The sequence below is a fragment of the Botryllus schlosseri genome, chromosome 7 (genome assembly GCF_051294905.1).
Source record: "Botryllus schlosseri isolate E-star chromosome 7, Bs_hap1, whole genome shotgun sequence".
Classification (NCBI taxonomy): domain Eukaryota; kingdom Metazoa; phylum Chordata; class Ascidiacea; order Stolidobranchia; family Styelidae; genus Botryllus; species Botryllus schlosseri.
In genome coordinates this window covers 10784615-10808099 of record NC_137242.1, presented here as the reverse complement: position 1 = coordinate 10808099, position 23485 = coordinate 10784615, and the positions used below count along the sequence as shown (strand labels likewise).

The following is a 23485-nucleotide window of genomic DNA, read 5'->3' as shown; positions in this document are numbered from 1 at the left end:
CTATAGAAAGTATTGTCAGTTCAGGACACCATTTTCATGTCCCACACTGCCTTAGAACTCCTCAAAACTGCTTAAGACTGATAGTCATTTTGTTGGATCACCTATCCTACACTCCTCAACCCTACCCGAGATTGTTCATGAATTGCCGGGATCACCACGTGCAAGAATACAACTGTAAATGTATCATTCACTTACAGCCACATTATAAACATCACATTGTTCAAAGGAAACGAAACAAGAAGGCAAAGAAACAGATCAACTTGGCACATTGCATTGTACTGGGATGCAAAGCTCACTAGAAGTCGTTTCGGAGGAAAATTTGAGGCCTCGGCAGTGCTGGCATAGTCTGCGTATTCCAACGCATTTGAGAAAGGCAAACTTCTTGGCAATCGAACTCTGGAGAGTGCTACAGGAAAAGCAGAGGCTGATCTGTCATTTGAACTGCTGGAACTTTATAATTTAACAAATAATGTCAAGAGCTCTTGTGTTTGACACAACACCCTCAAACAATGGAAAAAATAAAGGTGCGGTTCTGTTACTTGAAGAATTGATAAACAGGAAAGTTTTCTACTTTCTACTTCTGCTTGTCGCCATCATATTTATGAACTAGTCATCCGGGGAGGTCTGGAAGTGAAGTGTGTTTGGATCTGCGACCACAGGCCTTGAAAACACAGATTTTAATACCTTCCAAGAAGTGGAAAGATATTGATCAATTAAGAAGCTCTAAAACACTTCAGTTTGATGAATGCAGCTGGTTGGCGATCAAAGCTGATGAAGCTAAGCAAGAAATGATTCCACTGATGAAGCCATATAATGGAAAGCAGAAAGAAGTCTTGATAATAAATGACTACAGAGAATGTGCAACAGGCACCTTGGCGATTGTAGCTGCCCAATATATTGATAATCGTTTTCGCAAGCCTGGTGCTTCTAATAGCACTGGATGGATGAGTCAAGTGCTGTACTGTCAAAAATGTTCATGTGGAGAGAGCAAATGGGCTATTCTGAAGAGTTCATAAGAAAGTTGCCCTGTTTTATGTCCCAGCTTGGTTGAAAACTGGTAATGCATGTGACGCACAGTATATTGATCTCAAATTCCTTCATGGCATGACAGACTTTTCAATATTGTGCGATTTCACAGTTGCTGATGTGGCATATAAAAAGATGCGAGAAAATCATTGGCATCTCACCGAGGAAACGGTGGTATCAACAATGTTCTCGGCTAAACCAAAGATTCCTGACAAAGTGAAGGAAGCGATGGCTGCTAAATTGATGCAAATGCCAATCCTTGAACAATTTCGCAGAGGTAGGCTATACCTCTGAGTCTAATCTCTGACTCTGTCTCTGAGTCAATGAGTATGGTTGCTTTAATTGAACCGGAATCATGGTTTCTATTCAATGCTATACATGTCGAACATGATTGGTTTAGTCTTCCAGTTTCGGAATGGCATACTGATTCGCATTTCGTGACTGCTCAAGAATTTCTGAGTAGCGTTGAAATAGTTAACGGCGCAGCAGAGCGTTTGGTGAAATTGAATACCGACTCTGATGCTTTCAAAACAGATGACAAAGAACAGCGAGCGAGCCTCTTACAAGCCGTGGAAGATAACGGGAACAGATATGCCCCATTCTCTAAAGCATCCATTTCATCCGGACCTGATTTAAGTAGTATTTGTCAAGTTGATCTGTTTCTTTGCCTTTTTGTTTCGTTTCCTTTGAACAATGTGATGTTTATAATGTGGCTGTGAGTGAATGATACATTTACAGTTGTATTCTTGCACGTGGTGATCCCGGCAATTGATGAACAATCTCGGGTAGGGTTGAGGAGTGTAGGATAGGTGATCCAACAAAATGACTATCAGTCTTAGGCAGTTTTGAGGAGTTCTAAGGCAGTGTGGGACATGAAAATGGTGTCCTGAACTGACAATACTTTCTATAGTGAGGTTATGTAGCACTCCAACCGCAACAGCTACATAAAACCAGCTTATATATGACGTTTTACTAGCCTAGTCCGAATAGCGACACTCAAATTTTAGGGGAATCCCCTATTTTTAGCCGATATTCTTCCAGCTCAATGTGCACACGGATGCAAGGGATGAATTACGAAAAAAAGTACCTAGAATATGTTTTTATGGTATAAGGCAGGGGTCGGCAACCTTTTGCTAGTCGCGGGCCAAATTTCAGGTGCACAACATGTTGGCGGGCCGGACCGGAATTTTTCTTAATACTATATTTACCGGTCACGTCGGTATAGTACCCTACAATGCTGCAATCTCAATCATACAAATCACAAAAAGAGCAAAACACATGTATTTACCGTACACTTCAACAACGCAGGATAAATGTGACACAGGGCGCAGCTTGCTTTGTGAAAGGTTTTCAACTTCTGGTAACAAGTCAGATGAAGCTAGAATCAGGCCATATTCTGAATGTGCGTTGGGATACGTGATCTTAGCATGCCCTTCGTGAATTTCATTGTTGAAGACTATAGTTCACATGCGCACGTGCTACCAAAAGTCGATGCTATTTATTTTGCATTGTTGGTCAAGCTGGGATGAAGACACATTTCAAGAACTTACTCTTTGTCAAAGTCAATCAGCGATATGCTCTTTGTATGAAATTTGTCATTCAATTCAACTGCATGGCATTTCAAATAGGCCAATTTGAAATTTTCTGGCAATGGTATTGGCGCCCACATTAACCGGAGTACTGGGTAGTCAGAATTTATTTTATGCAGAACGAATGTCGGAAAAGCGGATGGAAATTCATTAATTATATTTGGTATATCACAGTTACAAATATATAGTGCTGGTACTAGGTTTACTCTCCTCCAGTATAGGAGAGTGAGGTTATTTAGTTGTTTCCCCCTGAAGTTGCAAATTCAATTTGTTTAGATGTGACGTTAAATATTCTACGAAAGCAAGATTAGATACCCATATTCGATGACAAGATTATGAGTCGGCGATGTTTGTATTTTCAAGGAAAGTTGCTATTTCATTTCTCAGTTCATACACTCGTGCAAGCATCTCGACGTAACAAAGCATGTAGCCGTTTTGCCAGTGACACTTGCAACCGACGGGTTTGCCCAAGACACAGAAGACTTCAGAAGAACGCATATTGCTTGGAATGCCGAACAGCGTCTTGTAGTTGAAGTGCTCTATGTTTCGTTGTTCTTGTGTTTGAAATATACGTGACAAAGCAATGCTTATTGGGGTAGTCGTATCTTTACTATTGCTTCTGGGTCTGCATTCATTACAGTGGAACATATTGACTCAAAGGCTTTTCGTGTGCGCCTTGTCAGGAGTTAGCGACGCAAGAAGTGCTTACTGAAATATGGACATACGAAAACCAAATTGGCAAATTATGACGCAACAATTCAATAATAAAAAGGATCGCTAACAGCTGTACCGGTACTCCGGTAGTCATAACAAAGTGACAAGAGAAAATCAAATCTACAAAACACAGACAATTAGCGGTATTTTATTTAATATTTTAGGATTGCATAGATAGGCCTACTCTTTGTGCTTGTTATTGTGCCGTTAACTCTTTGATGGGGGCACACGGGGGATCTTTGAGGTGATGGATTCTGCTGTGGTGAATGTGGTTCTGAGAGCAATATTCAAGTTTAGTACCGCCAGTAACATTTGAGGTATCTCTGCGTTTCTCTGAGAGCTATTAAGGTGATTAACATTTAAAAAGTGGTATTCTGCGACTCACGCAGCAGCCTGATTCTAAAATCGGAATATGACGAACCCGGACCAGTACGGGGCTCGTTCACTTTCGGACCAAAAACCCTTTTTCTCCGTAACGCTGTACTGAGTTTGGTCCGAAAGTGAACGAGCCCCGCAGGTGCGTGAATTACATGTTCCGGAATCATCATCCGTAAGTGGAAGAAAACATTATAAATTTTGACATTTTTCGAAGCAGTGCTGCACTGCAGAACTCATTACGAAACGGCGGGCCGTATTCTTGTGGTAACTAATTATTTCGTCGCGGGCCGGACGATTTCGCTTGGCGGGCCGGATCCGGCCCGCGGGCCGTAGGTTGCCGACCCTTGGTATAAGGCATGGGAATCGGACTGAAAACCACGACATTTTGAAAGTCGATCAATTCTGAACAACCCTAATGTACATGTACACTGTACAGACATTTGCTATTCTCATTTCTCATGCTCATGATTTGATACGAGCTGTACTTTATTCAATGCCCAAGTTTACGCGAAATCAGTAATTTTAACCTAATTTGGAAAATAACGGTGTAGGTATAATTCTAATTCTTATCTAATCAGAAGCTGAAAATTTTCCAGTTGTCCAAGTCTGCTGTCAGGTAGAAGTGGTAGTATTCCAAATATATAACCAGACTACATCTGGAATTGGCTAGCTGAGGTAGGAGTATCGATAAGTTAAGCATTCGCCGATACAATTACAGAGAAACATACTCGACGCCGTTTCGACATCCCGCGTTTCGTCCGCGGCCCCCGCTTGGAAAATAGCGTCCCCGCTGCCCCCAGGGGCCGGTCCGCCGATAAGTATTCTCCCGTCAGTCGACGCGTTTCCGAGATTTTCTATCGACGATGTGGAAGATATCAGGTCTGGCGACTTTCCCTGAACGAGACTTCAAATTACAGACGGAAATAAGCCACAGCTGAGACGGACCCAAAGCAACTTGCGCCGTGTGTGGTAGGCGAAGGTGGTCAGGGCAGCAATCATAATCATAATATGATCTAAATCAGTGGTTCCCCACTGGTGGGGAATTGAATGGTTCCTGGTGAGGAATAGACGCATTTGTTACACATTATATACAGGATAGTCTACATATTGACGAGACACATGCGCGATCGATGATACCAGTTAACTGCTTTGGAATGTATGTATCGAAAATTATATTGCGCGGTGATCACAAAAACTTATTTCCACAAAACAACGGCATAATTCGGATTGATTGTAAGGCAAACTGTGGTGTTTTTCTGTATCATCTTTCGTTGAAATGTTTCATTTGTTGAATATCATCTGCTTTCTTTACCGATAGGAAGTCCCCGTTAAATGTCTTGCCGAATCTTATAGAGGGGCATTTTTAAAGGGTATGTAGGAGTTTTTGAGTAGTGGGGAATGAAGACTCGGAATAAATCTGAAGTGGGGAATAAAGACAAAAAGGTCGGGAACCATCGATGTAAATACAACACACAATAACGATGATAGTACATGAATTAGTTATTACGTAGTCAGTTAATTTGATCATTGAGCTTGTTTTTGCTCTGACAATATCTCTTAATTGCTGGTTTGGTGATGAAAATGTCACATTGAATATCCGAGAGACTGCGGTGATTGGTCGTCAGAATGGATGGCATGACAATTTCATTAAGCTCAGCGTACGCTTTCCTTAGTTTTGCGTAAAAACAGGGCAAACCTATCATCTCAATGCTCAGTCTGTTTCCATCTGTTCTTGCAGCTAAAATTTATCAATTAATTTCTTTTGTTATAATGGAGTAGACTTGCAGATGATACTATTTTAATTGTCTCATGCCCCCCCTGAAAAAGGCTCAAGACCCCCGACGGCCCGAAGGTCGAAAACGACCCCTCACATCGGAAAATCAGTGAAACACCCATAACTTTAAAACTCAACAAGCAATTTGGTGGGAAATGGTCGAGCTTTTTTGACTTTCATTGGGTCTACGTGATTTTTACAGCTAGTATTTGACGAAAATTCTCACAGCGGATCTTTTCGACGCACTCAATGTATTCAAATCATCTTAAATGACAAGCTGGCGACATCAGTTTTTGTCACCCCCAAAATTAGGGTATCGCGTGAAATTTTTTTTTAATTTTGGGAACAGTTCGTCTCACCCTGGTGATAAATCCGAAGCTCGGATTGTCCCCGAAAGGTCCCGGTTCGCCGACCGCGGCCGGTTTCGTCCGGCCTTGGCTGGACGCCGACGGTCGATCCTCTGCGTGATGACAAAATTTTAGTGAAAATGTCGTCAAAGGCAAAAAGCGGACAAAATCTATCTTACCCAAATTGTCGAGTGAGGACTGCAATTTGTTCAGGGTGGAGTGCGCCAGCGACGCGGGCGCCGAGGACGGTGACCCGGATCGGGCGATTGAAAAGCCGGGTGGGGCCGCGGGTGAAATTCTTATGTCCGCGATTTCATCGTGAACCGACCCTGGCAACGGAAACAGACACACGTTTCAAACTCGACTTGAAGCCAGGGTTGCAACCAAGTCACAAGGCTCTGAGTCACAAGTCAATCTCACTTTTATAGTTTTGACTCAAGTCAATTTCAATTCACCACCGAGTCAAGTCCGAGTCCAAGTCATCGAGCAGAGGGTCGAGTCCGAGTCATGGTGTTATGACTCGAGTCCGAGTCCAAGTCATTGTGTTGACTGCTCAGTTTCCAGTTGAAGTCTTGTTAAACCCAATTTTTATAACTGTTTAGTGATATCGAATTATTCGCATTTTCAATATACCAATTTTCCTCACTTTTAGTGGTTTCAGGTCTTATTTTCAAGTACCAGTACTATGAACGAAATCCGAATAGGGTGGTTACTTTACTATTGTTCAAAATCGCAATGACATGTCGGACTTGGCCGTCTGAGTGTCGAGTCATATGACTTGGTTCGAGTCATGCGCAATGACTCGAGTCCGAGTCGAGTCGATACGCAGATTTACTCGAGTCATTTCCGTATTTTGAGAAAATGACTCGAGTCATTACAATTACAACCCTACTTGAAGCCGACCATGAATTACTGCGAATTCGCCAGCTTCGTGGCTGGGACCTGGGCCCAACTAGACAATTCTAATTTGCTTCAATTACGGAAAAGTGCCAGTAATCAAATTCTAATCTGAATGTTTAAATTCGCGTAACTGATTAATATTTGGAAAGGGCGACATATATTCAGAAGGGCCCGACCTCATAGATTCATAGTGCACACTGCTCACTACTCACTAGGGCTGTTCAAAAAAAAACTTTTCCTTCAGAATTCACTGGCCACTTCATAAAATTGTTAGCTTGGTAAAAAAAAAACCGCTGCACACCAACTTTGGCTCAATTCCAACCAGTAGAAGCGAAATTCTTGCAGTAGAAAGTTTTGAATTTATTATTAAAAATTTTTAAAAATTAAATGTCAAAATTTTTCTGTCGACCCCATAAGATTGTTAGGTTGTCAGTAGAGATGATGCATACCAAATTTGGCTCAATTTCAAGCACTAGAAGAGGAGTTATTGCAGTAGAAAAATTCCCAATTCCATGATTTTATAATAAATGAATAATTAAAGAGTTGGTCACCGTAAATACTATTTTATTCAAATCCAAATTTTCCTACTGCAATAACTTCGCTTTTAGTGGTTGGAATTGAGTCAAATTTGGGTGTGCATCATCTCTACTGACAGCTTAACAATTTTATTTTTTTGTTTTTTAACGATTAATTCAAAACTTTCTACTGCAAGAATCTCGCTTCTACTGGTTGGAATTGAGCTTTTGTAACCAACCTAACAATTTTATCAAGTAGCCAGTGAAATCTGAATCTGAACAGCCCTACTGCTCACAGATGTTATCACAATGTCCGATTAAAAATTCTGGGGATTTATCGGACCTATCTGGGTCCAGTTCCAACAGCGTTTATAGCGCGCTGAGATAATGTGCCATACGCCACACTCCAAGTTTCGGATTGTATCATTCCTAGAACCAATCTACTGCTTCGGTGACCAATATTTATCGAAACAGACCCAGCTATCTTGGACAAACAACGGCTTCAACCTATTCACACATGAGATACCTTCCACGATGAAGGCATATCCCAAACCTCTGAAAATCAAAACCATGCAAACCTTGAAGCGAGATATTCCTTTCCGAACCGTGCATGGGGTGTTGCTCCGGGCTGAACGGAGTCACTTGCGTGAAGGTTGTATCGACCGAGATCAGGTCTTCGGGCTGCTGAAAAGATCAACAAATTAGATAGCTCGTAATAACGATATGTGGTTAAATGGTAAGGGTGACAAAACCAACAATGAATGGTACTCAGGTAGAAGTAGGCAGTAGATTAAATATAACCGAACTATATTTTATAGGTGCTATAGATAGCGCCTATAAGCGGTGTCCTTGATCGAAACTAGTCCACAAGATAGCGTGATGGTGAAGACCTGATTAGTAACACTGGTAACCATGGCTTCCGCTTGGCGATCAGCTTTGCCGGGATAGCATGGAGGGGTGGTGCACGACTTAAACCTTACAAGGCTATATCTGCACTTTCGTTTACCAGCGGCATACGGACATCATGCACTTGTGCATATGCACAGATCGTATGTATGTATATCATGAGTCGGTGTATATGCCGCAAAAAACAGCAAGGACAAAATATACTACGTCCTATTCCTAGTTACCATTACATTTAATGGAGAGTACTTTTATGATATGTTTGCACCAATTTTATGAGTGAAATCGTAACAACTGGAAGAAATAGCCGTGGTATCCGATTCCGAATGATCTTTAAAATTTGCCCCTATTTGTAGTGTCGTCAGTCATATTGCGTCAATCGCAAAACGCACCCTGTAATTTCGCGAAAATAGCTGACTCCAATCACCCGCAAAAACTACGCGACCCTTGGAGCAAACTATTTTTTGAAACTCGAGTACGTTTCAGACCCGCGTTTTCTACTTTCACTCGAATTGGTTTCGAGTCATGTTGGAAATTGCTCCTTGTAATAAAGTAGAAATTCACGGCGTCACTTTTACTTCTACTCGAGAACCAATGGAGATTACTTTGAGCCCCTCTGGCATCGGTGCAGTGTCCGTACCTTTCGTAACGAAGACGTAAAAGCGTCTGGCGTTAACAAGACCGGTTGTCCATCTGGCTTGCCCGGCGAAGAAGACGCTTCTCCTTCTCCCTGCCCCCTGTGTCCCTTCGTGTCCTCATAATGACCGCGAACGCTGGGCGAAGAATGCGCCAGCGGCGGGTCGTCGGCCGCTAGCTTGTCGACAATGTTTTCTTTAGAAGACTGCGCGCTTGAGACGTGTTCGGGAGTGTCCTGGACCAGCACTTCTGGATAATGGAAAGGGGGTTAGGATAGACTTTGACACGGTGAACGCAAGGCGTGCGTAGCGGTTGAAAAGTGGTTACAGGTGCTACTAGGGTTGAGCACAGTGATTCGTGTACTCGAAATCCTAATCGAGTATTAATTCTAATGATTCGAGTCCAGAAGTGGAAAATGATTATTTCCAGTATTGAATATATACGTTCCTTGTCATCAAGTTAAATCTATCGACATTTATTATAGTTCAGACCAGTGGTTCTCAACCTGGGGGCGCGTGAGAAATTGACAAAATCTTATTAATTGTGACTAAACATTTGTTTCACAACCATTCTGAGAAGACGATTGTTGAAGATGAAACTTATTTCGCCAAATATAAACTCCAGCAGTGAGCTCAACGGAGTATAGGCTGATTTCAACTTCATTTTAGCAAATTTTTGATAGTCTTTGAAGATTTAGAGCAATTCCCACGTGTAAGTCATTCATTACTTCATAGCTTTGGCAGTAGCCTAAAGCTCGGTGCGCTGGGTAGGTGTTGTTAATAGCTGGCGAAGTGCTCTGCCCATGACAGACTTAGATGCAATATAGATTGCTGGTTTCGCCCTCAATTAGGCTACCCTAAATCAACACAATTTAATTCAATTAGGATTAGTCTCAGTGCAACCTACCTTGAAATAAATTGATGTCCCGTTCAACGCTTTTCGTCATTTTCAAACAAGTTTGCGGGAAATTTGTCAGAAATGTAAAAGATTCAACAACCGAAATGCGGATTTAAACTTGGCGTAAGATATACCGAATGTATACTATTAGACGTGTTCTATTTGACATGATGATAAGCGCAGGGGGGGCGCATGTCCAAAAAGGTTGAGAACCGCTGGTTTAGACAGTATTGCCCGCTATGACATCCTTGAAACCTCAAATGGTGGCATCGCAGCACACGAAAAACGCAGCGCAAAGCTACGCACGTTACTGGAAACACAATATCCGTGAAGTCGTGATCAACCAACATCACATTCATAAAGTACAATGAAATAGGTACGGTCGACAAAATACCAAATCATCATTAATGTGACGTAGGTATTACATTATAATCTTTGCGCTCGCATGAAAGATACGTATATGAGCTTTCGAAATCATTCCTACGATTGTGATGTCATCATGATTGATACTGGAATCAAAATTGAATCACACGATTTTCACAACTCTAGTTATGGCTAGCGCATAGTTACCAGAACAGCTGACTTTGTCTATATTTGAAAAAACAATGTTACATCATACTTTGCCAAATTGATTTTTATTTGAATCTCTGTTTATATGCTAGTTCATGCGCCGTTAACTATCAACAAGGGGCATACAAAAATGTTTGAGTTAGTAAACGATACTGCAATGAACGTAGTCTTGAAAACCAACCCTTATCGCCATTTTGAGAATCGGAATCTTCGTCGTTAGCTAAAATAGTCGATTGTTCAGCATCAGGGCCCGCGACGGCCGTCTTGTTCCCGCTCTCTTCCAAGTCTTCCTTATCAGCCGCATGCTGCTCAGTTTCGTCCGGCGGTAATATCTTGTCGGCAGAGGTCGCGACCCCGGAAAACGAATCGACGCTCGCCAGATCTGAGATTGAAAAAATTGCCGGCTAATCGATGATGAGGTAGCGACGGTGACGCGGCGTCTTACTCATGGCGTCTGCGATCGTGTTGTAAGTGCTGTAGCTGAGAGACTCGTCTGGCGGGGCGTCAGGTACGAAACGAATGTGAAGGCTTTCGAGGCTCCTGGATTTGACGTTGAGATATTTGAGATGCGAATGTACACAACTTGCACAAGAACTAAATACGTAATCGACTTATATATCACAATGACTGAATATGTTTTTCGAAAATTGCCTCATTTGTAGTGCCGTCAGTCGTGTTGCGTTGGTCGCAGAGACGCATACCGCGATTTTGAAAGTGGCCGACTAGAATTATTCGCTAGAAGTATGCGAGGAACATATTTTTGTGCATCGATGTTGCGATAGACAGTTCATGGTCTACTTTTTACATACGTCACAATGGTGCAAGTGTCGTACGAAATTGTTTAAAACTAGCCCGCAATTTGCGGACAAATTACAGGAGAAACTACGGAAAGTTTTAAACAAACTTCGTTAAATTCGGACAGTGCAATTAAGTGACACTGGGCAGTATAAGAGAGGCTAGCAAACAACAAAGTCGCATTTGTTTGAAAGGAAATTGAACAATCACCATAAAGTTAGTGATATTGAACAGTGTTTCGCGAGTTCCACGTTGCAGAAACTTCAATAGAAATCCACAAACAGGCGTTTCAGAAACGTATTCCTAATTTTACTATTCATCAGATTGACCAGCGTTACACAGATTAAGAATCAATCACACCAAAATCCAGTATTTACGTCTTACTTTCCATTGATGGAGACCAGCTTTATCATCACACCGTGTGCTTTCCGATTGGTATCTGACATCTCCTGATTAACGTCTGCATCTTCGTCCTCCTCAGAATCTGGAAATTGTCAAAATCAAGACAACGCAGCTCGACAAGGGAGGTGCAGATATTGCCTTATATTGCACCACCCCACCATGTTATCACGGTTATGCTGCGCGCCAAGCAGGGTAGCCATAGACGCGAGTTTTACTGATCAAGTCTTTGGTCTGACTCGGCCAGGGATTGAGCCCCTGACCTACCGTTGAAGAAGCCGGGGGCTTCACCATTACGCTGTCTTGTCGGTTGTTGTGCCCAGGGTTGCCATGGACATCCAGATCAAAACCCAAGGACAGTAGTTTAACCGCGAAATTCGTAAACTGACAATAAAGAAAGGGGCCTTGCCATAGTGTGAAAATACGGACAAATCTTGGAAACAGGGACAATGTAGTTTTCTAAGACAAATTAAGGACGGAATTTTGAAATAAGAATGGTGTGGTCTATACACGACTCCACGTATCAATGGAAAATATGATTCGTTGGCACAATTACAATTTGACACGGACTTAAAAAAATTATGAAAAAATCAAAGTAAAAACATACCTTCATCTTCCAGCTCATCCTTGTCCTCCCCCTCTTCATCCATGGCGACCAGAGTTTTAAACTTGCACTTTTGCGCCGCGGTAACGGCAAAACTCAGTATCGGGGTGGTGAGCAGGTATTGAGAAATGGAGGTTAGCGACGCTTTCGCGTTGTCAACGTCTGTTTCACATCGGAGTACGTACACCACCTGTGAGATTCAAGCAAATACATTGCGCTTTGACTAGAATTGGATGCTCCGCGCAAAGCAAAGGACAGGCGTGATTCTGTCCGTGAAGTCTAGTACGGGTAATCCAGTATTGCCCGTCACGCAAAATACATTTCATTTCAAGCGTTCACTAATTAGAGAAATGAAACATCAAATTTCGAAATTTAAAATGTATATTTCTGCACGATGTCGTAACATAGAAGTCATGGTCTACTTAAGGCTTAGCCTACAACACTAGTTATAATGCGGCAGTCTAACAAAGAACTTTTTGAATCAAAATTCGTTACATTTCGACAGTACAATTTAGCGACATTTGACACATAAATAGAGGCGAGCTAACAGCAAAACCAATCAACCATGTAAAACACATCTAATATCAAAAAGGCAGTCGTAAATGAACATTCGATTTTGGAAGGTACACTGGTTCGCAAAATTTCTTTCAAAATTTGTACCAACCACGAGCTCATCAAGGTTGAAAACCACTGTACTAGAGTACGCCTACTCTAAAAAGTATTAGTACTTCATTGCTGACCATGACCAGTGACCGCCTATCACAGTAATACGCTTACATCACTCCACTTACGTTTCTATTCACGTCGGCTACCACGAGGTAGTCTGCAGCCGCGTGCAGCACGCATTTCAAAGACGGCGAAATTTCGGTAGAGCCCGGCGTGGGGAGGAAAGTGATTTTCTGCAGGCAATCCCACGACACCGTACACCACACCTTCAACTCGCTGTTCTGACAACACCCGGTCAGCATAAACCTCCAGTAAAGCCTGCGAAAACAAATTTCGAGTCGTACGCCGTCGCAAAATAAACAATATGAAATTCATCGCAATACGGGGGCTATTTCATGCTGTTCTTATGACCCTTTCACTCACAACAGCGATGCAAACTTCCCAAAATGTAAACAGTAAATATTTCACCCAACAAACAACTAGGCCTCTGATACGTTACTTCGACAGAGTGTCACGGAGAAAACACTATCAAGTCACGGGCAACACATCTCAGCGCCAAATATCCTGACCTCGGATCAACCCCTACACAAAAATACTCACACCACTTGCGACTGTGTCTTGTCGTCACAAAACGTCACCATGGATACGGGTTTATCGTCATGCGGCATCCATTTGTGCAGGCATCTGAATAGAAAGATACCGTTCAGTTCACTATATCTACAATATAACAGATTACGTCAATAACGCACAGGGTTGTAACCAAGTCACATCACTCGAGTCAAGTCGAGTCATTCTCACCACCAAGTCGAGTCATTATGTTCACTGTTCAGTTTCGAGTTCAGATCAAGTCCAATTGACTTTTTTATAACCCAGATTTTATGATACCGAATACCCAGCTATCATAACATACTAATTTCATAACTTTCAACAGTTTGTGGCCCTATTTTAGAAAAGTGTCAATACTTATAGACGAAATACGAATAATGATGGCTCGAGTCTAGTCGAGTCACAAAAAATGTCCCATTACAATCCTGAAATGCATAATTCACTACACAGGCACGATGCTCGTAATGTGATTTACCTTCCCACACAATATGAACGGTGAACAGCTGAACACGTAACATACCAAGAGTAATGATACGGTGGCAGGAAAATGTTCTGTTTTGTTGCATTATGGTCAAAGTAGTCAAGTGTTGATCGGAGGTTTCAACTTACAAAATCAATAGCTGAACAAATAAAAAATTGCCGACAGCGATATCTATCAACTCACGTTGGAGCTTCCTTAAACTGTTCGGCGATATTCCAGAATTTCACGTAACCATCGTTGCTGGCAACGGCAATCACGCTCCCTTCGGGTGACAACACGCAGTCCGTGATGATCTGCAACCAAAACGATTTGTCAAATTCGTTACAAAACACTTTTGCAGGCCGCATTTGATATTGGCACCATTGAATTGGTAGACCTCGGGCGTTAACTCCACAATTACGGATCAAATATAGTAGTATTTATCTTAGGAGAGGTGCCCGTGACACTGCAAACGATGATCATCTTACTAAACAATGTATTAGTATATTCACATTGAAATAAACCCAATCATTACAATGTCATTTCTTCTAAATTCTTTACTAGTGGCTGACGATTACCCCTGACGAGTGTCAGCCGAAAATATTCGGGTATATTTCTATAAGAATATTAGTATTATTCGATTGTATATTATGACGTTCAGTGCCTCCACGAGTCTCATCAAATCTTACTAAACCTATGAACTAATTCTATAAAGTAATCACAGAGAAAAGTAAAGATAACCAAATGAATTTTGCAGTAGACTCAAGGTTCTTTGGAAGCAGTAAATCACACTGTGGCCGGCATTCCAATAGAGACAGGCCAACTGCAGAGCTGTTCAAGAGACATAAAACAGTCCAAGTCTAATGAACATTAAACGCTCTCTAGTTATAATCTAATGCAGTCATTGTGCTGATTACAGAAGGGATATCTTTAACCTGTAAACGCATGATTTTGATTCATTATTCCATAAATTTAGTTGAATACAATGGTCAGTGGGTAAGATAAGAAGAATACAGTAAATTCTAATATGATATAGTCCAAGTAATGCAGATACAAGGGGCACCGGGAAGGAGCTGTTTGCATCAGAACAAATACGAGTTAAGTTACAGCGAACGTACTCCATCTGTGAATATTCGAGGAGTCAATCACTTCAAACCAACTTCTACCGGGATCTCTAGACACGAATTTCGACTTACGTCATCGTGAGAAACCGTCATGTAGGCGGGCAGCAATTTACTTCTTTCCGTTTCCAGCTCTTCGTTTTCGGCGATACCAAAAGCGGCGTTCACATCCCACACCTCCACCTGACGAACGAAATTTGTAAAATCGAACGCATAAATCTGCAATCGGGGCCGCGTACTTTAGCAAAGGGGTGGGCAAATGTTGTCCCCGATGGGCCGAATGATCAGCGGAGAATATATGATTATATGTTGGCCGGCTGAGTCCAAAGTTTAAACTATGTTCCGGGGCGAACGAAATTTATTTTCAAATAGAAAGCAGTGAATTGACCTACATTGTTAAAAATGGCTGCTTATTGGATGTGTTAAAATCAGATAATGGAAAAGTGAGGATAATTTACAAATTATATTATTTATTTAGTGCTATTATTTCAAACAATGATTAACAGGAACCATTTTCAGCTCTTTTTCAATCACATCAGCCCCGTAGACACATTTTTCTACCAAGACACAAAAATGTTATTACAGAGGCGGTTTAGGTCGCTGACTCGCTGCGTCCCGAGCCGTGTGTAGCTTGGTAAAACAGCTTGGTTGATTCGCGGTCTCTCAGCCCCAGCAGAGAGCCTGTATTTCCCTGGTTGTTTTTCCTCATGATGCCGACTTTAAATATAATATAGGCAACCTGATCACTACAAACTAAACTAAAAAGACGGGTTTACCTCTGATTTCAGTTGACAAATATTTAATGCTCCAAATTCAAGCAACTTTTCATGGTCGAGTCAGAATAAGGCCCGCGGGCCGTAAATGTCCAGTTCTGTATTAACAGTTAATCAGAGGTGTCTTGTCTTTTCAAAATTGCAGAGACGTATCTTCGCGACCAACGCAAAACATATTATAATTATCAAAATATAAGCAACTACCGTAACACTACTTCAGGAAGCTCTCATGACGATTTTATTCATAAAATTGATGCTGACCTATCACTAAAGTACTTTCTACTTATCAAAATCCAAATGTAAAAAGTAATTACTTTTGTCTAAAAATCTAAAAAGTAGTGCGAGTAGGCAGTCGAATACTTCAATAAATTAGAAGTACTTTGCTGCTGACCACCTCTTAGCCCATTCGAGCATAGCTCAAACGCACTGGACCAAGCTGACTTGGAAAACCAGACCTCTGCGTCACGTCACTAGTATAAATAGAATTAGAAGGTACTCACGTCTTTCCCATGCGAGACAGCCAACAACCGTTTGCTCAAGCCTAGGTCGCTCTGTTCTATCTCGTCGAGCTGCAGGAGTTGTTCCTCGTTCACGCCTTCGATGTCGTAATGCATCGAGGTGGACCAGACCAGTCTGTGGCAGGCGCTGTCGTTGAAGTCACAATTTACGTGGAGTTTCTTCACAGCGCTGCAACGAGAAAAGAAATCCATTATAGCATACATACCCTGCTGGCGATGCTGTGACAATATATGTGTGACTGAAGCAAGGGTACAATTGGTCAGACTCCATTAACACGCATTTTACGACTTAGAAAGGTTACCTTGCAATAGATTTAGCCATAAGCGCTCAACCTGGGTATGCTAGGTATGCTGCCCTGTCATCATTGTGGGTATGCGGCATACCTAGAATTTCGTCATCAGCGCAATCTTGCCGGCCGATTGTACCTTCACTAATTAGCAGCGTTGGGATGACTCGAGTCACCTTTTCCAAATGATTTGACTTGACTCGGCGTATCCGAAATGTGGATTGACTCGTGACTCCGAGCAAAATTTACGAGTCACTTCCAAGTCATCAAAGTAATCGGTGTCGATTAAAAATCACTGTATCTTGCATATGTTCGGATTGTTCGCGAATCGCTGGTGTAACCCGTGAGAGCGACCAATCACCCAATGATCGTGTGTTTTACTGAGCCTCCATTTTTCTCTCACAAATAAATTGAAGTGCTCGAAGCTGACGTTGTCGTAAACTAGTAGTAAAGTAATTTAATAGCAAAATATATATTTCTGTTACCTTAGCCAAACCTCTTGTTTTATTGAAATTAAATTCGAATATAGTTCATTTTGGCTGGTTACTATAAACTAGGGCTATGCAATTACTTACAAAGTACAGCTAGCAAAATGCAATGACATAATCATGCCTCAAAATTCGAAAAGGCAACTTGACTTGAATTGTGACTGGACTCGACTCGAGTCACCTCCAAAAATCGAGTGACTTGACTCGATTCGAGTCACCTCCGAAAATCGAGTGACTCGACTTGACTCGAGTCACCTTCGTAAATCGATTGATTTGACCTGACTCGAGTCAAAATGTGCAATGACTTGAAATCACTCGTGACTCGAAGGTAGTGACTTGATCCCAACACTGGAAATTAGTAATCAAACGATTTCGGCATGCTTGCTGAGAAACACCATCTCCTATAAAAATTTGACCAGCAAATCCTCTTCTCTCAATTTAATTTTATTTGCATCGATAAGCGCCGCAAGCAGCGTTCGAAATATGTCAAGCACCATTTTTGTGATAGGTGATTTTATCGCAGCGCGAAATTGGACCGTGTATTATTGTGTATGCCTAGATTGGAAAGGGAATTTATTCCTGCCCAATAATGCTTTGCGAACGTATATCAGGAAATGCAGCAATGCAGCCCAAATCGCCGTTTTAATCAGCAAACAATTACATGCGACCAACTCAGTGCGAAGTCAGAAGTGTATTGTGTTGTTGGATGTATATATTATGTATTATAATGTCACACGAGTGGTTTAATGCTGCGCGCGCACCAGTAGTACATTCTAGTGTGACTATGACGTCATCGTTAGGGAGTGGTTGTGATGTCACATGATTCCGCTTACCCGCACCAAATGATAATTCGGTGCCTATGGATTGCGGAAGGAGCTGTGAATAATCGACTGCTCGAAAGAACAGAGCACAAAGATTCGAGTACAGATGTGATAGTCAACATTTCAGAGAATACGAAACTACACACCTTCGCACCCAGTGTCATGCTTTGACGACGAAAAAGATACTTTCAATATTTTATTTCCACCTCTGAAGCCTCGGTTAACCATATCTCAACGTCGAAAGACATGTCGCCCAAGCATACGATTATTCATTGCAATCATTGGACACCATTTTTGTCTAACTAGTAGCGCTACAATATAGTCATGGTTTTATTCACAATAATGATGCAAACCAATTCAAAAACACTTTCTCCTTCGCAAAAGATAATGTGTACAAGTAAATAGCTTTGTATCAAAAACTGTCTGGTACAAGTGGAAACAGTATAATAACATGACCACTTGAGCAAGTGGTAAAAAATTAAGCAAGCAAAGTAAGTAATCTACTCAAGTAATCCTGAAAAGTAGAAGTTCTCCATTGCTGACTGCCTCTGGAGTTATCACATGCCGTTTCCACATCAGCATTCAGCAACACTTACTTGGTGGAATCTCCGTCGAGCACAAGTTCCCAGATAAAAAAACTGCCGGCTTCGTCCACGGCGGCGATAATCGCAGACAGGGTGCTGGCGAACGCTACGTCGCAAACGGGGGCCGTGAACCCCTTCAAAAGGAGACGGTCCGACGAGTTTTTCCGACTGATGACGCGCACCGCAAAAGTACGACCTTGGATAATGCAAAGCAGAAATATAGCCAGGTTTAAATTTCGTCCTGAAAGGCAGAGGTGATCGGTTACGTGGCACTTCTACCTTAGTAGGATATTTTAGGCAAAATTACTTTTCACACTTTGGATATTTAGAAAGTAGTGCTGGGGTATCTTTGCATCGCGTTGATGGGTGAAACTGTCATGCCAACCGGGAGAAACAGACCTTGTATACCAGCAGCACAGTAACGGAATATATATTCGAAAATTGTGCCTATTTAGAGTGGCATTGATCATTTTGCAATTTCAAAAGCGGTCACCTTTGATTAAACGGCTGGCACCAAAAATTTTGTTCCACTTTTCAAAACTGTAAAACACGGCCTCAATGGGATGCGAAACCAACAAGTAATATATCGTTGGAGAATTTCAACGCCTAACCAACAGCGTCACGAAGTAAGACCGAGAGCAGTGCAATCAAGAAGACTAGATAACCTTGTAAAAATGGACATGTTTTGGTTACTTCCTTACAGAGTCCACAACGTACACCTAGTGCGAATAAGGACGTGCTATTCATTGCAACAGAGATGTCTTCTTTCAAACAAGCCACGAGTGAGCGCTTTTGCTCAACAAATTCGATCGAATCTATCAACATATGCTAGAGCATTTTACCGTAAACGTGCAGTGGCAGAGGGTCAAGTGGAACAAAATTTTTCGGAAAACTCATTTTCTTCTTCCACTTGTAGGTAAAACTAGAACTAGTGACTTTTCAAAACCAGCAACTGGAGCTAGAACTATTTAAAAACCAGTAGTTAGTTGCCCATCAAGACCAACTAACTAAATTGATAGTATGTACAATAGGGCTCTTCAAAAATGACTTTTTTCTCAAATCGTACTGGCTACTTGATAAAATTGTTAGGTTAGCTAATTTAAGCGTACACACAAAATTTGGTTCAATTCCAGCCAGTAACCGCTTTGCTACAGGAGAAGAAAGTTTCTATTTATTATAGAAAAATAAATATTGAAAAATTTGAAATTTTCTGTTCACCCCATGAAAGTGTTAGGCTGTCTATAGAAACGATGCTCACCAAATTTGATTCAATTCCAACCAGTGGAAGCGGAGTTATTGCCGTCGAAAAATTTTGATTTGAATAAAATAGTATTTACGGTGAGTACAACTATAATAAATAAACAAAGAATCGGTCACCGTAAGTTCTAGTTTATTCAAATCAAAATTTTTCGACGGCAATAACTCCGCTTCCACTGGTTGGAATTGAACCAAATTTGGTGAGCATCGTTTCTATCGACAGCCTAACACTTTCATGGGGTGAAAAGAAAATTTTTAAATTTTTCATTATTTATTTTTATATATTGAATAGAAACTTTCTTCTGTAGCAAAGCGGTTACTGGCTGGAATTGAACCAAATTTTGTGTGTAGGCTTAAATTAGGTAACCTAACAATTTTATCAAGTAGCCAGTACGATTTGAGAAAAAAGTCATTTTTGAAGAGCCCTAATGTACAAGTCTGATTACAAGCCTAGAAAAGCCATTAGTGCAGCAGACATTTTACTCACTTTTGATAGCGTACGCTATGTAGTTGTCGGTCACCGACACCAGTGATCCCGCATAATATTTATGTTCCCATTCGAATTTGGTAATCGGCTTGATGCGAACCTGCGAAGACTCGCGTTATCGATCTATGTCAGGCAAAATAGTAACCTTGTCGTACCTTGTTGCTGCCGGAGCCTTTCTCGTTGTCTTTCTCAAACGCAGGACTGGTGGAGATGAGAACGGTATCGCTGATGATCGGCACGTAATCGCCATCGTTGACTTGTGACAGATCGCTAAATTCATAAGACGCACGGTTGTGGTTAAAGTAGCAATGGGTGATACTCGAGTGGAAGGAAAAGTAACGCTGTAAATTACAACTTAATTACAAGCAGGGGTAGCAATTTCCAAGACGTATCAATATACTCTCCTTCTAGTGGCAGTACAAAGTTATAGTGGTTTTGAATAGTACATTTGATCAAGGGTTTTCATACTTTTTGCGGTTAATCAGTGGCCGACACTTTCAAAATCTCACACATGCAAGGACAATATTGTTACTTTCAGTTTCAGAACTTCTGAAACTACTTCCAAGAAGTAGAAAATACAGTCTGAAAGTAGTCAGGTTCGCATGCTTTTGGCGGGTAATCGGTGGTCGCTACTTTCATTATCGCAAAATAAATCTTCATGATGAAAGCAAAATGACTGATGAGCAGGCCATTTTTTTTGACATGTCAAAAAAAGATAAAATTAGGTCAAAATTGTAGCGTTAGGTCAAAAAAATGTCAAGATTCTTTATAAAGTTAGACCTTTTTTGCAACCTACATTTCGTTTCTATCGTAGATTTTGAACTGTGGGTGAACTCATCATTTGACATTTTACAGCTTGTAGCCTAATTTATAGGCCAACCGTTGGAGACGGCCCATTGTGAATCATAAACATTCAAATGAAACAAATAGGTTGACATGGTGTTGTGCTTGACGTACCGCAATATTCCAACTGAAGCAAGACTGCGTCGGCATTGCATGGTTCTTATATCAAGAAGCTCATGATGAAACTGCTGCTGTTGAATGTTCTTTCTCCATTCTTGGCAAGCTACTTAGTAAGGACAGACACTTTCTACCCGAGAATGTAAGAGAGTATCTTTCATTCCACTACAATTCTTCACAGGGTCAGATTTCGTAAAAATAACGTTCTTTCATACACAAATTTGTCAGTTTTTGAGGCAAAAAAGTTTTTTCAGGCCAAACTACTTCGTAAGGAGAGACAGTTCCAACCAGAAATGAAGATAAGAAGTACAATTCTAACATTATTTGGGAAAACACCTAATTTACCTCTGTACCTCTGAGAATACGGCAAATAAATTTTTCTATTGACTGTGTTGGAAAAAGTCGAGCAACTTACATTCTCTGAGTATTTTCGCCTCCTGCAGAGTCTCCGGCAGAGTCTTTGTAGTCGGTAGATACTTCCTCACCAACGTCCTGAAAGACACAGGTCCGATTCATGCGCAGAAGTCGCACTGATTTGCAGTAAATACTATTCAACGGTACAATGTTTTTGTTTAGTGAGAAAATATGTTTGAATGATTGTGTTCTTTCAAAAGTGTTGTTGATGCACAGTTACCTTAATGAAGCAGTATTCTACAGGAATGTATTAGATATGGTGCGGACATTTTTTTTTCGTGACACATGGAAAATTTGGGGTTCGACAAACCCTTGCAGGGTAGCGCCAGGGTTTGTCAGTTTGGTAAAGATTGAATCACTGGCATCGAATCACAGAGGAAGGTAGAAGTAACAAATCTGTCATTGAAATTGCTGCTGAAGGCTCAAATCAAAGTAACCTAATTCACTGTAAAAAACAGTCCGGCTTTGAAAATTTGACTGGTAGTGCAGCGGTTCCCAACCTTTTTAGCTTGAGACATTTCTCATTTCTCATACGTCGATCGCGAATCAAGCCAAGTCATTTTAGGGTCGGGAACTCACGTTTGTTATAGAAAGACAGCTGCTTCGTCAAAATATTCAGAACTTCACATTTCCAAATATTTGTACGGTACTTGCTTTTGACGCGGGCGGCACAAAATGTTTGCAGACCACGTGTCTGGGACCCCGCATTTATGACTTCAGATCCCTTTCAGGCAATCTAGTTTCAAGTGGATTTCGGTTTTCAATAATGCCTCATCCATGGCTCAATCATCAGAAAATATCCAATTAAATTACGTATTTGCCAGACAATAACATATCATCAAATTTATGAGTGATATGGTCGTGAAGCAAAGGTTGGGAACTCTTTTCAGAGATTAATTCGCGTCTTTCTGAATTAAGAGACCAGTTAATGGAGTTGACATCACGTATAGAGCATTGCACCTTATTTGACACGCTTTCACCTTCCCTTTGCGTGTCCGATATCTCGTCATTTTCATTTTCAGACAGTGTTGAATAACCTTCGTGATCTTGGCCATTTCCTGTTGAGAGAAACCAACAAATACGAAGAATGGTCAATTCATCATTTGCGTTACCAGCAAGCACGCTCACCTTCATCTTCGTTATTTCCATTTATTTTGAGCATGCCTTTCAAAGTACTAGTCATACTCTCGGCTGATTCCCCGGCACCATCCATTGTCAGCCTACCATACGGATTCAATGACATCGATTAAAATCTGGCTTTATCAAAGCAAACGATCATTCACTGTCTGTAAAGCTCGGTCTGTAACGTAAAACAATACTGCTTCAATTATTACAGAGCGTGTCAATACATCAGGTAGATCCAGGAGGAACTTGAACGATTTCTCAAATCAAAGTTCGTTGTTTTCCGCCATTGACCTGGCTGTTGTTTACCGCCATCTCCCGGAAGGCGTTATTTATCAGCGCCGGTGGCGTAATGAGCTTATTCCGATTTCCGACCAATGTTTTCACGGCCTTACTCTTCCATTTGAAGGATGTGTAAATTGGGGGATATGCTCAAAAATAAGCTGATAACTACAATTATTTCAAATTATATGGAATGGAGTAATGTGACGCTATATCGGAGCGGCTGCCATGGGTGGGTCTAATCCAGTGCTTTTCAACCTTTTTGAGCTCCGTTCGCACTTTTTTGGTAACATAAATTTCATTCGCAGAAACTAACCGAAAATTATTATACAAAAAGAATATGAAGATACTTAACAACGTTTTGTTTAGATGTGCAGCAAATTGGTTACTATGCAGCTTAAGCTATCAATATCAAGTGTCTCGTTACAAAGTCAACATTTTTCGCTCGTTTTAATTTCAACAGCCAGACTGTTTAGAGTCAAGTGTACCTGGTGCATGATGCTGGTGTGATCCGGCTAGATGACCTCCACGGTCTTATCGATCTTTCCTATCTAATACCGAATATTGTGCAAGCATATTTTCTGTACCACCA

General features: G+C 41.2%; 2 protein-coding genes across 6 annotated transcripts in view; one reads left to right on the top strand and one right to left on the bottom strand.

The window, feature by feature from the left end:
* LOC145442512 (enhancer of mRNA-decapping protein 4-like) overlaps positions 1 to 22863 on the bottom strand; it is a 31679-nt gene extending 8816 nt beyond the window's left edge. For 2 of the 5 annotated variants that reach the window (XM_080320446.1, XM_080320448.1), the window contains exons 1-20: positions 22618 to 22863; positions 22450 to 22547; positions 21491 to 21567; positions 20271 to 20385; positions 20116 to 20215; positions 18384 to 18567; positions 16174 to 16360; positions 14976 to 15083; positions 13984 to 14093; positions 13314 to 13397; positions 12839 to 13031; positions 12051 to 12237; positions 11429 to 11528; positions 10695 to 10789; positions 10431 to 10631; positions 8787 to 9031; positions 7822 to 7927; positions 6008 to 6157; positions 5841 to 5941; positions 4436 to 4601 (exon numbers count right to left, since the gene is read on the bottom strand). In XM_080320446.1, coding sequence (XP_080176572.1) covers positions 4436 to 4601; positions 5841 to 5941; positions 6008 to 6157; positions 7822 to 7927; positions 8787 to 9031; positions 10431 to 10631; positions 10695 to 10789; positions 11429 to 11528; positions 12051 to 12237; positions 12839 to 13031; positions 13314 to 13397; positions 13984 to 14093; positions 14976 to 15083; positions 16174 to 16360; positions 18384 to 18567; positions 20116 to 20215; positions 20271 to 20385; positions 21491 to 21567; positions 22450 to 22547; positions 22618 to 22732 — 2722 coding nt within the window. In that variant the 5' untranslated portion in view covers positions 22733 to 22863. The remainder of the gene's footprint in view (positions 1 to 4435; positions 4602 to 5840; positions 5942 to 6007; positions 6158 to 7821; positions 7928 to 8786; positions 9032 to 10430; positions 10632 to 10694; positions 10790 to 11428; positions 11529 to 12050; positions 12238 to 12838; positions 13032 to 13313; positions 13398 to 13983; positions 14094 to 14975; positions 15084 to 16173; positions 16361 to 18383; positions 18568 to 20115; positions 20216 to 20270; positions 20386 to 21490; positions 21568 to 22449; positions 22548 to 22617) is intronic. The other 3 variants (XM_080320447.1, XM_080320450.1, XM_080320449.1) reach the window with 2 other exon arrangements.
* Positions 1 to 23485, top strand: part of LOC145442513 (GATOR2 complex protein WDR59-like) — a 458341-nt gene that overhangs the window by 6307 nt on the left and 428549 nt on the right. The gene's annotated exons all lie outside the window — the stretch shown is intronic.